Source organism: Ananas comosus, linkage group 8 (assembly GCF_001540865.1).
Source record: "Ananas comosus cultivar F153 linkage group 8, ASM154086v1, whole genome shotgun sequence".
NCBI classification, from domain to species: Eukaryota; Viridiplantae; Streptophyta; class Magnoliopsida; order Poales; family Bromeliaceae; genus Ananas; species Ananas comosus.
Genome location: NC_033628.1, coordinates 1,296,899 through 1,311,087, shown reverse-complemented (window position 1 = coordinate 1,311,087; position 14,189 = coordinate 1,296,899). Strand labels below are relative to the sequence as shown.

Genomic DNA, 14,189 nt, shown 5'->3' with positions numbered 1-14,189 from the left:
TATAAATCTTGCAACCTTCAAAACCTCGTGGCATTTTCAAAATACTATAAACCAGTGAAGCAAATAACTCAACAAAGATACTCTTCTGGATGAGACCATCAAATTATATCATAGTTGAATTAGCGAGATCTATACAACGAAGTATTTTTTTCAATAATAAAAAGGTATATTACACATTTTCAAAATACGTACCACAAAACTGATATTATAGGTCTAAGATTTTATTTGAAATTGCGGAAAAATTACGTTATATACAGTTAAAAAGTACGATAGAAAAATATCAAATTTATTTCCGTACATAATATTACGTTTCGGACATCGCGATGAGTTAGTTACGATGTATTTTCTGCGATTATATTGAAAAACAAAGAAGTACATCCCTTATATGCTATCTAATAACGTCATATGAGTCTCAATATCAAACTAAGCTTAAATGCAATAAAAAGTCTTTTGTATTAATTATATCGCATAGGATTAATTTCAAATCAATATTATTGTTGTGAGTGAGACAGTAAGAAAGAGGCAAAAATGTTAAAAACATATCTCAACTATATTGCCGATTGATTTTAATCTAACTACATAATTTTTAAAAGTTTTGATTTTGTTATCTAATCTATTAATTTATTTGATTTGAGTCAGATAATAATTCTTTAATTTCAAAATTTGAGTATGTTGTTTATCTTTATAAATTTAGTTGATATATTTTATGTAATTTAGATGACTATAAATTTATCGAAGCTAATAATAAGCATAAATTTTATATTCAAAATAGTCATTAAATGGCTTAAATCAAATAAATTAAAAAAAATTGGATGCTAGAATTAAATTTTTGAAGATTAGATAGTTTTGAATCAAAATGGTTTATAATTCAGAAGAGTGCTGAAATTAAAAAAATTCAAATTTGGTAAAAATTGCTGGATATTGTAAAAGTATCAAATACAGTGCTTTTAAGCGATTTATTTCCAAATCAAAGCCTTATTAGATATGCTACGTAACATTTAACAGGCAAACATATATAAAATCATAAAATTTGCACAATTTCTTTTTTTGTTAAGCCAACCAATATTCTTTTTCTAAGGGACATAATAGGTGAATAATAAAATTTAAAATTTGTCGTGTGTTTTTAGATTTGGAGTTTAGAATTTTTTTTTTTTTTGAGAAATTTTGGAGTTTAGATTATTTATCATCAAAAGTTGTGCTTCGGTGTATAGTTTACGGTGCACCGGGTATATTCAATAAAAATTTTAAGTATTCATTTATTCCAACGGCACCACCAAATCACGCGCGGTGGGTTGGTCCAGGGAATCGCCCTTGTTCGAGTTTAATCCAACGGTCCGTATCCCTGTCGCGTTTTCATTCAACTCCCAATCTTTCCTCATCAATCCCAGCTTCGGGGAAAATTTTAGGGGCTTGGACTCGCATTTCGCGCATCGCATCCTTTGATTCGAAGGATTTTGTTTGTTTCCTCGCAAAAAGTTAACCCAGATCCACCGATCCAGCTCTTCCGCGGCGAAATCCCACGAATTTTTCGAGAAATTTCGAGAAAATTCGGCTTCTCATGCAGTATTCTAGCGATTGGGCCCGTGCGATCGCTCGATCCTCGTCCATGGCTATCGATTGATCCGTGGAACGAAGCATTGGCTTCGGATGTGAGCGGAGAGAGGGGAATCGAAGCGTTTGATGATGCAGAGGGAGAAAGGTGGACGAAATGGGAGTTACGAGCCACAATCGAATGGTTTGTTCGATGGATTCGTCGATCGAAGGGGTGGTTTGTTCGATGGATTCGTCGATCGAAGGGGGGAGATCGATAGCATTGCGACGATCCCGGTGTCGTCTTCTTCGTCTCTCCCCTCTTCTCCTCCGTCGTCGTCTTCGTCGTGTGGTGGCTACATCGAGCACCGAGTGTCGAAGATGGATACGCTCGCCGGGGTTGCCATAAAGTATGGTGTGGAGGTAACTGGGAATAGAACCATTTTTTGTATGGTTTTGCTAGTTGACTTATACGGCGGTGTGTTGGATTCTAGTGCATGCCTGCTAAAATGTGTAATCGAACGTTAGTAATGAATCGTCCATCAAATGTGGATAGCACGCTACCCGCTTCGTTTATTTCATTTAGAAATAAACTTAGCTGTAAATATGAATCAACTAGAATTCGAACTTGGGACTTCTGATACCAACCACCAAACCCTTTGCCACTTGGGACCTTGGTTTTTTGTTGTTAAAGAGGAACTTGTTGTGTATTTAGTATCTGTATCATTGTAGGTGGTAGCAGCTTAGACAAAACCTGTAAGAACAGATGAATGGAGATTTGTTGGAAAATAAGTGATGATTCTTTAGTTAGTTATCCTCGGTTTCTAGCCTGTTATGGTTGTTGCGCAAATGGTGCTAGTCAAATTTTACATTATACGGATGAACTTCTAGTTTGAACATTTTTGCTTCGATGGTCAAATTCATCAGATTCTTATATTTAGCTCGCTGTCCTTTTTCCCTTCTTTTCTTCTTTAGTCTTTGGGGTGCACTTCATAAGCTGAGTAACGCACCTTTGTTGAATTAGGTAGCAGATATTAGGCGGTTGAACAGCTTGATGACCGATCTTCAAATGTTTGCTCGCAAGTCATTGAAGATTCCGCTTCCTGGAAAGCATCCTCCATCTCCTTTTGTGTCAGAGGACTCGGCAAATGGCAGGTGTGGTAACTTTCTCTTGTTTGTTTTATGTTTGATCACAACTTTTTTAATTGTTTGTATTGGAACATTCTTTTAATATTTTGTTTCTTTTGCTATTTTTTATGGGCTCTGTTGTCTCTTGTGCTGAACTGTTGGAACTGGGACAATGGCTAAGTTTAAGTTGAAGTAATTCTTAATGGAGAAAGCATATTACCAGAAAGCTTACAAAATGTTTTAATACTGACTGTCTAGTTTTTCATCATACAGTATTGTGATAAACAAATATAATTACTGCGCAGAAAATACTCGTTTGATATCACAGAAAACCAGTTACTCGAATGTCTTAGGAATATTTAATTTTGAAGGTTAACTAAGCTATATGTTATTCTGCTACCTCCTATGATAATTATGTGTCATAGTTTAGAATTTTCAGTTGTGAATTGTAAGCATTCTCCAACAATCTAGTAATATGTTAAGGGATATGATGATGACTTGTCAGAACCACTACGCACCTTATGTTCGTTTTGTCAGACCAATTCTGAACTCTTCACTATATGTATGCCTTTTTATATCCTGTTTAATAACCTATAGTTTTTGAGCTTCTGTACTGTCTTTTGGGCTTCAAGCAGCTAGAAATTTTCTTTTGTCACAGAAAAGGAGGGAGAAAAAACCATAAATTCTGGCTGAAAAGTATAATTATAAGTATTTATGGGCATCCATCTATAAGGTTATTTTTCTGTTTTCTCTGCATTTACTTAGTTCGCGGTGATCATTCTGAATTGGATTAATTTAAGTTGTCTAAGACATTTTTTATTTTGACCTGTGTTAGGCTTAGCAAAGTAATAGAACCATGAACAACAGTAGATTTTAATTAATTATCTTCATATTGCAATTTATTTTCCTTGCCTGTACTATGTCGGAGCTTTTCAGTGTTGTTAAAAGATGATTACAAACTTCATTGAAAATGCGAATGGTGGAGGGTCATCTTATGTTTTAATTAACTAATGCTGTAACATGATTTTCTCTTTTGAATTAGTGCCTTTGTTTCTCTCGTAATAATTGGAATTATTGCAGAGAACTGACTCCTCCACGTCGACCTCGGAGTGATATTTTATACTCCCTTGAAACACTGAAGCTGAAACCACCACCATGTAAAATCTCCCCAGCCATGAGTCGATTGCAGGGATATTATGGCCTCACGCCTCCTAAGAGGGGCCCACTATTTGATGGCACCAAAATGGCAGTTTATAAAACTGATAAGTCTCTTTATATGAAAGATGAACAATTATTGCCTCAACACTCTCCGAATTCCGAACCACTTCCGAATCGGCATAAAAAGTCTAAAAGTATGGTTAATGAATTATATTTTGAAAATTCTGAGATCATTGGAGAAAGAAGAATTGATGAAGCTGCAGAGAGTGATAATGAAAAATCAATAAGGCGGCGTCAAAAGGGTGATTCCGAGCCTTTAGGGTTTTCTCGAAAGGCAGGAAAAGGGCTAGCTTTGAGGCCGAAATCGGGAAGCCGTCCTGATATAGACCTGAGCCAACAGAATCTTGTTTCTCTGGTTGACCCTTCACTAATTGATGGGTTGCTAACTGTTCGGAAATCATCGAGCACTTCTAATTTGCAAGATTCGGATAGTAGCTCCTCTATATGGTCTTCGAGCAAGTGGAGTTTGAAACCCGATACATTTGCTTGGCCCATTTTTGATGGTCTTCCGAAGCCCGCAAAGCCTGCTACTGCTAGGCGAAATAAAGCTGCTCTGGATTAGGCTGATCCTTCTTATCTTCCCTGTTCTCCTTTTCAGTTGATACCATGACATTACAATTTCATTTTTTTTCCTTACATTTAAGTTAAACCAGTGTTTGGTTCCACGTAAAACTGTTGAAGACGGTTTCCAGAGGAAAGTGCTTTCAGTGGAAAAGAAAATTTTTATATGTTGGTGTTTGATGCAGTAAAAAACACAAAAAAAATGGTTTTAAAGGGATACCTGTTTGGTTTGCGGGCAAAGGAAATGAAGCGAGTGTGGGGAGAGGAAATTTCAGTTTTCAGTTTGTGTTTTTGCCTGAAAAATACCGAAAATGAAACCGAATGTTTTTCTGAAGATATGTATTGTTGTTTCCACTGAAAAGCATCTTACGTGGAACCAAACACAAGGAAAATTCCTTTTCAGTCTGAAAATTGTTTTGGGGCTCTTCACATGGAACCAAACACTGCCTAAATATTTAAGTGAGCAGGGTTTATACGGTATATATATATATTCTCTACAAGCAGAAAAGGTCTACTGAAAGTTGGGTGAATAAAACAATGTAGGCTAGATAGGGAATTCCATCTTTCGGAGATCGCTAGAAAAGTTGGTGTCGACTCTACTCTTTCTTGTGTTAGAGCAGAGATGTTGAACCAGTAAGTTCTTTATTTGGTCATTCATTCATTACACCTTGTTTTTTGTTTGTTTCCTGCCTTGGCTATTGTTTGGAGGGATTTGTTTGTACAAAATCAATTAATGAGTTTTGAGATATTTTTGGGGGAAAGGAGATGGAATATTGTATCACTCTTTGTATCAGTAAATGTACTAAAATGAAAATGAATTCATAGGACTTCCTTGTGTCTGATAAAAACTTGGTTGACATACTGTTGGTCTGATTGAGTTGCTTGTTCAAATTTTGGCTTGGTAAACGGAGTTGTTGCTTGGTAAAGATGGAATTTTATAGAGAATTGTTCCCTTCTTGTATAGACAGTCATATGTTGCTTGTTTATGTATTAATAATCAAGAACAGTGCATGTTTTTTTTTTATAGTAGTTCGAGTTAATTGAGTGCGAAGGCTATGTAGCTGTTTGAAGAACTCGTTGAGTTTCACTATCTTGATTTTGTCTCCTATTCCACTAAAGTGGAAATTTCATACAATTGTGAATGAAAATTCAAATAATTTTGTAATTTTAATATTGAAATGAATGTTGATGTCTATGACTTATCGAAGTCATAAATTCAACCAAACCAAACATCCTACCTGCCTTTTCCCATTCTCTCTCTCATTAACGATGGCCTGTTTACAAGTTTTCACCACTCGCTCTTTCTCAGATACATATACATACAAGATGGTATTTTTGTAATTCTAAACGTAAACACTGCATACCTTATGGACAATGAAAAACATAGAAAACAGAAAAAAAAAAAAAAAAAAAAAAAAAAAAAAAAAAAAAAAAAAAAAAGAAAAGAAAAGAAAAAGAAAAACGCAGCATGATTATGAGCAAATAATTAGTTGTCCTTCCATTAAGTTTAATGCTACAGCTACTGCTGCGTGAGAGATACGTGCTAGAATGCTACAAACTGTGTCGTCGTCCTCTTCTCATGTTCCATAGTCGCTTATCCTTTGCAGTCGCATATACTTTGCTTCACACACACGAACACAAAAGAAACAAAAACAAGAGAAGAAGATCGAAAGAAAGAAAGAAAGAAAGAAAGCTGCTGCAACTAACTCATACCGGTTTTTCACTTGACAGTGACAAAAGAAAGCAGAAAACTATAAAAGCAATCTCTTCTGTTTTTTTTTAATATAATTAAGTGCTTACAAAAAACTGTTCTTTTCTCCTCTTCCGTTCTAGAACAACATGAGAGAATCTTTTATGAGAAAGGGACAAGCAAGCGACATATTGGGAAGAAAAAAAAAAGGGTAGGCCCTCTGAGCAGTCATTTAGGGGCCTTGTTAGCGACCCATCATTCTTCCCTAAGCTGTCAGAGTCCGATCGAAGCAAGCAAGAAAAGAGTCCGATCGAAGCAAGCAAGAAATAGAGGAATCATCGCTCATAGATGTGAATTGAGAAAGCAAGCCCGAATTTTTTTTAATTAAGTAGGCTCTATAGTCTGGTCCCTGCCCCTAGTAAGGTCTGATTGTTATCTGCAAGTCTTGTAAAACATTTAGGTGCACAACTACGGCCCAATTTGGCCACGCGGTGCAGCCTACGAGCTGGCCGTACGTTACACCGCACGGCTTTTTGAGAGAGCTCCCCTCACAGAGCTTTCTCAAAACCCTGTTTTCTGGCGCTTGCGCAGCGCGACTGCATGCCCAAACAGCCACAAAATCAAGAGAGACTACGACCTACAAAGCCTGATTATGACTCGGAAATGGAGCCACAAAATCAATAGAGACTACGACCTACAAAGCCTGATTATGACTTGGAAATGTGGTACAGTAACTGTTAGTGTTTGATTAAACAACAAAAGAAAAAACACTCATGCTAAATAACCCTTGTATTCTATTTCTATTTCGTATATCAAAAGGACGCTTTGGATACACTTTTCCTGCCTACAGCAGTGCGAGAAAACAAACACATTTAAGGAGCGGATGCTAGAATGCATTGTGTATCGGTTAATTGCTAATTTTCAATATCTCTTCTAGCATATCAACAGTACTGACTCAAGTAGGTTCTCAACGATTTTAAACTCCTTCCAGGATGGAATAAGAGAAGTAACTTTTGTTACTAATCATTAATAGAATAAGGAGATGACCATTTTCATGTAATATACATAGATGAAATGACTTCGAGAGAGTTCTAGAGAGAATCAAATCAGAATGAATGAGGCAGACAGGAGGTTCTCTTTCCCTTCACTATTCTATTGGAAATCAAACTAAAACCAAAATTTTTAGTTGTAATTGGCATATGCAGCCAGAGACGTTGAAAACCAGAAGACTAGCCACCTAGTTACTCAGAATGATAAGATCAGATTTCAATGAATTTCACATCTTCTGCTTGGGGAACTTTAAACAAGGGTTTGAATGTTACAAAGTTACAACTTTTGTGGAAAGATAATATTAGCAAAAGTCGACTACTATTTAGGGCCTAGAAACCCGATATCTGCCTACTCATCTTATAACAACGACAAGAAAGCTAAGACAGTGGATCCTTCTTTTTCTTCCAATTTCGTCATAAAATGATTTCATATCTTTCTGATATAGATTCCTAAACCTCTGTACTACAACAATAAGACTGGAGTTACAGGAGAGCACATAATTTGCAAGAACTCAAGCAAGGGACAATCAAATAAACAATTTGCCCATCTAATTTGTTTGTCGTACATCAAGAAATATGTTTTGTACTTCAAGCCTCATATTCATATTATTACTTTTAGACCTATTTTCAAAAAATATTCATGAGTTTCATTTTTTTCATACATCTAAAATGTATTTGTGTTCATGCTATTCTCATTATTGGAATCAACACTAGTCCAATGCTCAAGACTCACTAAATATTAATATTATATCAATCTGTACCAATCAAGTTCCTAATGATAGTAAGCGAGAAAAACTAAACTTTTATTCTGATAAAAAAATTCGATCTTTGGCCACTACCAAGCTGTAAATGAAGACTTTTGAGTAGCGATCAATTTATTTCAATAGGGTGAAAAAAAGCAATCATCATACTGCATAAACGTAACAAACTTCAAGTTTATGGCTTTCGATAAATAACCATAATTTAGTTCAACAAAAACATTCAGAATTAAGAAAATGATCAGAAATTTTAGGATCAAACCTAAATTATACAGATGTTCAAGGGCTCATACCGAGACCTCCTCCGTCTCACGCCTCCCGCCACCGCCGCCGCTCCCACCCCGACCGGGAGGGACATCGACGCCGCCACCGCCGCTGCCGACAGCGTCAGTCACGAGGGACATGGGGCGGTGCTCGATGACCTCGTCAATAAGACCGAACTCCTTGGCCTCCTCGGGCGACATGAACATATCGCGATCCATGGACTGCTCGATCCGGTCGATGGGCTGGTGCGTGTGCTTGGCGTAGATGGCATTGAGGCGGTCACGGACCTTGAGGATCTCCTTGGCATGGATGATGACGTCGGCTGCCTGGCCCGTGGTGCCGCCGGAGGGCTGGTGGATCATGACACGCGCGTTTGGGAGGGCACGGCGCTCGCCGGGAGCGCCCGCGGCGAGGAGGAGCGAGCCCATGGACGCGGCCTGGCCAATGCAGAGCGTGGTCACGGGGGAGCGAATGTACTGGATCGTGTCGTAGATGGCGAGCCCAGCAGTGACGACACCTCCGGGAGAGTTGATGTATAGGTGCACGGGCTTGCTCGGATTCTCCGACTCGAGGAAGAGCAGCTGCGCCACCACGACGGACGCGGTGTCGTCGGAGATGGGACCATTGATACACACGATCCGCTCCTTAAGGAGTCGGGAGAAGATGTCGTAGGCCCGCTCGCCGCGGGAGGTGTGCTCAATCACCATGGGAATGAGCCCGTAGTGGCGGCTCTGCGAAGCCGCCACAGCCGCCGCGGCGGAGACTACGGGGCGGGAGAGGCGGCGCCACCACATCGGGGAGGAGTATTGGAGGGGATTAGGGAGGTAGGGTTTGGAGAAGGGGAGGGAGGAGGACGACGAGGAGGGGATCGAGGGTTTGAGGTAGCGAGGGTTGTAGGGTTTGGGTTTTGGTGCGAGAGAGGGAGCGGAGAGGATGCGATCAAATTTAACTACGGGCGACTGCATCTTTTCTTTTTATTATTATTATGCGGACGGAGAGAGAGGGAGATTAGATCGTATCGAGAAGCTCGGAGGGTAGAGTGTTATAAGTAGTCTCATTTTGTGTGACTTGTTCAGGAAGCAAAATCAAAGTACCTTCGCTATTTAAAGATGAGGACAAAAATTTTAAATATTTTTATTAAAGAAAAACTAAGATGCTTTTAATCATATAAAAATATTTTAATTTTAATTTTTTTTTATTTTGCAGATTCATAAATTTTAGTATTATTATTATTAGGGAAAACTTCAAAAACCCCCCTGTGGTTTCGCGCATTCTCACTTTGCTACCATGTGGTTTAAAACGTATTAATTTACCTCCATGTGGTTTCGTTTTTATCTTTTTGTTATCAATTTTATTATTATTTTTTTTAAAAATCAGTGACAAAGTTAAAATTAAAGAATACTAAAGTGACTATTCGATAAATATAGATGGTTATCTGAAGTTTTTTGTATATAATTTAACGTAATATTAACGAAAAAGCTTCCGAAAAGATAAAAATGAAACCACATGGGATAAATTGATACGTTTTAAACCACAGGGTAGCAAAGTGAGAATGCACGAAACCACAGGGGGGGTTTTTGAAGTTTTCCCTTATTTTATTATTATGAATCTTAGTGGTAAAAATTAAACAGCAAACACCTATAGCCCAACTATTAATTAATAATATTTTAGATGAACTAAATATTTTTCTTTAGTAAAAATATTCACTCTAAAAAATAATGATTATATGATTTTTTTTAAAATTTAATCTAATTTGTAAATATTATGAAATTTATGTCATAATAAAATCATGTCTTCGAAAGTTCAAGAAAGTCACCTTCGTCAAAACTTTATATTCCGGATAAGATAACAGCAGTAAATCAAAGAACTTACTATTACATACATATATAATTTTTTTAATAAAATATTACTTTAACATAAATTATGTATTATATCTAATTAGATGTTATACTATATTATGTGGCATAATAACAAAATTTATTTAGAATATATTTGATGCGATATAACTGTTATGACAAATAATATAATAATTAAAGCACCACCTTATCTCTAAACTAAAATGATGAAATGCTAACGTAGTTAATGGAATAAAATCCATTAAAGCAAAAGATAATCAGAATTATTTTATCAGCACACTTTATGTTTATTTTATCTTTATGATGCAATAAATCTAAAGACGGTAGAATATTGGTCGTACCAAGTGAAATTTATCTTTAATTATATCCTGCAATTCAGATTAGAGAGACTGAGCAAAATTTGCTTAGTTAAAAAATTAAATTAAAAAACATAATAAGTTATAGATTTATGCACTATGCGGCTATAGTGTAACAATATTAACTTAAATCAAAATAAATAAAAAATTATGAATATTAATTATTAAAAAATTATCTTTTTAGGTTTAAGGTCTGTGTACAATTGTAACATTCAATTGATTTTGCAATTATATACACATATGTTTGTCATCAAATTATATGCATGAGCTGTCTCTAACGCAAGTAGTAAAAGACTAAATAGTTGGTACTTGAGGTCTCAAATTCGAATCTTAATTAATTCACATGTTGTCATGAAAATATAATTTCTATATAATAATGTAAAACTGTATAATATTTTGTTGATTTTTAATAAAAAATAATTTTTTTTAAAGTAGTTTTGTAAAGCTGTATTACAATGTTTGGTGTGTGTTGGATCTAGGCTACAACTTTTGTGTTGGTTAGACTGAGGTTGGAAAGAAGTCTAACCCAAACCCACCCAATTAAGATCTCCAATGTTGATCACTAACAACTTAACTAATGGTTAGAATTAATAAGAAAACCTCTATTATTCTAATTAGAAAGTTCTACTGTCACAATTTTTAACCTATAGCCTTTTCTAGATGAAAATTTTGGTCCCCAAAAGAATTGTCCTTATATATTGTTGGTGTTTGACAATCTCATATAGCATTCTCAGAGTCCATACATCAACCAATCAAAATTTTTAGAGCAAATTATTAGCATAATAATAATTAATAACATATAAAAATAATATCATGTAAGATCTATGAAAGCACTCATCATCATAACCTGTAATCTATATGCCTACAGAAAGGAAGAAAAGTGTGATATTTGACTTAGATAACTTATTCGTATTTTTCAAATGCCTGTTATAAAAAAAAAAGCCTATTTTTAAAAGCTATTACCTCAGAAGAAAAGGAAAAAAAAAGCCTATCATCTACATTTCTTTTTAAAGAAGCAGAACATTTTAAGTGACATTTTTACCTAACCTCCAGATACCTAAATTCACCTATAAATAGTCTTCATTGTAACAAATCTTAAAGTGATATAGGAGTTAAACAAGCATTTAGTTTGAATAGAATAGCTTTAAATTTTTAGAGAAATGAATATTATTTTAAGATTTCTTTTGGTTTAGGATGTGTAAAATTTGGATAATCTTTTGTATTTTCTGTTACAGTTTTCAACTTACTACTATGCAATCCAAAACTGAAAAAGTGAAAAAGTTGTTGGCGAAGCAGTGAAATCACCTAAGAAGAAGTTTGCTTCATCATGTTCTAGTTTTTTTCTTTTTGAGAGAATAATTTTTTTTTAAAAAAGAAAAAATTAAGTACATGTTGAAAAAAAGAAAAGAAAAGAAAAGGAAAATTATAGAGTAGAGAAGAAGATTTAAAGATGAGGACAAAATTCTCAAATATTCTTACTCAAATAAAATAAAATGCTATTAAATCTTTTTTTTTATGGAGGTTGCTAAATTTCTCTATTGCAAGTACTCACCTTTAAGTGAAAAAAAAAAGATAATAATGCTGATAATTATAGATTTGATTTCTTGAACTTAATCATATTTAATTTAATCTGTAAAAATTATTAAATATATGTATAATATAAATCGGCCTTTCAAAAATTTGAAAAAGTTTTCTTTATTAAAACTTTATATTCTGTATAAAAATAGTAGTAATAAGTCAAAGAACTTCATATTACATACAAGTACAATTTCTTTTCATAAAATATTATTTTATTATGAATTATCTTATTATATCTAATTAGATGTTATTATTATTATTATTTTGAGTGATATATAGCATGCTATCTGTTTCGTTTATTTCATTTAAAAATAAATTTAGCTGGAAATATGAATTAGAACTTGAGATCTCAAGTATCAACCATCAAGTTCTTTACCACTTGCGCTAGGGACTGATATGTTATACTATCTTACGTGATGTAATAAGAATTTATTTAGAATATATTTGATGTGATATAACTGTTATTATAAAAAAAAAATTAAAGCACCACCTTATCTCTAAACCAAAATAAAATTAATGAAATGCAAATGTAGTTAATAGAATAAAACCCATTAAAGCAATAGATAAATGAAATTATTATTTTATCAATATTCTTTATATATATTTTATCTTCTACGTGATACAGTAAGTCTAGTAGGGTTGCTATGCTATTAGAAGCACAACCGTCTTTGTGCTCTTAACTTTTTAGCCATCTATCAATTAATTGGTTATTAAAGTGAGAGAGAGAAAAAAATTGGGAAGAAATTAGATGTCTCAATTTCTCTTCAATTTTTTTTCTCTCTTTCATTTTAGAAAGTTAGGAGCATAAGAACTGCTGTTCTCCTAATAGTACAGTAGCCTACTCCAATGAAATTAGTAGTATCAAGTAAATTTTATTTTTGATTATATCCTGATAATTTAGATTACTGATGCTAGACAAAGTTTGCTTGGTTAAATATTCAATTAGAAAACATAATAAATTATAGATTTATGCGTGACTATAGCGTAACAAAATTAACTTAAATCGAAATAAATAAAAGTTTACATTTATTATTAAAAAATTTAATTTTGCGGTTTATAGTCTAAGTACAATTGTAACTTTCAATTGAGTTTCCAATTATATGTACATATACTTGTCGTAAAAAATATTACCAAAAATAAGAGTGCGGCTAGGATGCTTATGGAAGCACGGAGGGCTTCGTGCTTTCACTTTGTTTTTGATGTTCGGACTTTCAAATCGACGATCGGCTTCGTTAGACTTGATCTAGAGCATTTGAAGTATCTAGAAAATAAATTTTGCGATTTTTCGATATCATTTGCCTAGTGATCAAACTTCAAAGTGGCTCAAAATCAACGGCTGAAAATAAAAATCTTACAAAATATGATGATATGACATTAAAATTTTAGATNAAGAAAAAGAAAACGAAAGAACAAAAGATGCTGGACTAGGGAAGATGCTGTCTTCCCTAAATTCTAGAAAAATAATTTCTGTAAAATTGATTTTGATTTGAAAAATTAATTTTGGTTAAAAAACTGTATAATATTTGACTGGGTTCAGACAGAAAGTGATTTTCTAAATTGAATTCGTAAAACTGTTTGGCAAAATTTTTTGATGTTTGCAAATAATAATTTTTTAATAAATTTTATTTTTAAATTTGAATTTAAATTTAAAATATAAATTTTAAATTTGCACAAAAATCTAAAATTTGATATCTTAAATTAAAATATAAATTTGAAATTTAAAATTTGAAGTTTGAAAATTTTAAATTTTAATTTCAAATTTTAAATTTTAAATTTTTTACTTCAAATTAAAAATCTATATTTGAAATTTGAAAATTAAAAACTTAAAATTTGAATATTTAAAATTTATAACTAAAAATTTAAATTTTGAAATTTCAAATTAAATTTAAAAAATTTAAAATTTAAAATTTGAATTTTAAAATTTAAAATTTAGAAATTTCAATTTGAAATTAAGTTAGAACTTGAAATTTAAATTGAAATCCTAAAATTAAAATTTAAAAGTTGAAAATTAAATTTTACATTTTAAATTTTATAATGTAAAATTTAAACTTTGTAAATCTAAAAAATTAATTTGAAAGTCTAAATTTGAAATGTAAAATTTATAATCTAATATTTAAAATTTAAAAACTGGATTTAAAATTTTAAAATTTAAAATTTGAAATTTAAATTTTAAAATTTAAAATCTGAAATTGAAAATTTAA

General features: G+C 33.3%; 2 protein-coding genes across 2 annotated transcripts; one reads left to right on the top strand and one right to left on the bottom strand.

Moving 5' to 3' along the window:
• Positions 1,299 to 5,264, top strand: LOC109714706. Its single transcript, XM_020239400.1, has 3 exons — positions 1,299 to 1,953; positions 2,555 to 2,685; positions 3,739 to 5,264. The coding sequence occupies exons 1-3, from the start codon at positions 1,681 to 1,683 to the stop codon at positions 4,436 to 4,438; spliced, it is 1,104 nt and encodes a 367-aa protein (XP_020094989.1). The 5' UTR covers positions 1,299 to 1,680; the 3' UTR covers positions 4,439 to 5,264.
• LOC109713598 (ATP-dependent Clp protease proteolytic subunit 2, mitochondrial) lies at positions 8,066 to 9,256 on the bottom strand. Its single transcript, XM_020237726.1, has one exon. The coding sequence runs from the start codon at positions 9,161 to 9,163 to the stop codon at positions 8,222 to 8,224; it is 942 nt and encodes a 313-aa protein (XP_020093315.1). The 5' UTR covers positions 9,164 to 9,256; the 3' UTR covers positions 8,066 to 8,221.

What these genes read in the sequence shown, in the direction of transcription:
- LOC109713598 (XM_020237726.1), bottom strand. Translation starts at nt 9,163, where the DNA reads ATGCAGTCGCCCGTAGTTAAATTTGATCGCATCCTCTCCGCTCCCTCT.
- LOC109714706 (XM_020239400.1), top strand. Translation starts at nt 1,681, where the DNA reads ATGATGCAGAGGGAGAAAGGTGGACGAAATGGGAGTTACGAGCCACAA. An exon ending in CCATAAAGTATGGTGTGGAG is followed by an intron (nt 1,954 to 2,554) that starts GTAACTGGGAAT and finishes TTGTTGAATTAG; the next exon opens with GTAGCAGATATTAGGCGGTT. An exon ending in GAGGACTCGGCAAATGGCAG is followed by an intron (nt 2,686 to 3,738) that starts GTGTGGTAACTT and finishes GAATTATTGCAG; the next exon opens with AGAACTGACTCCTCCACGTC.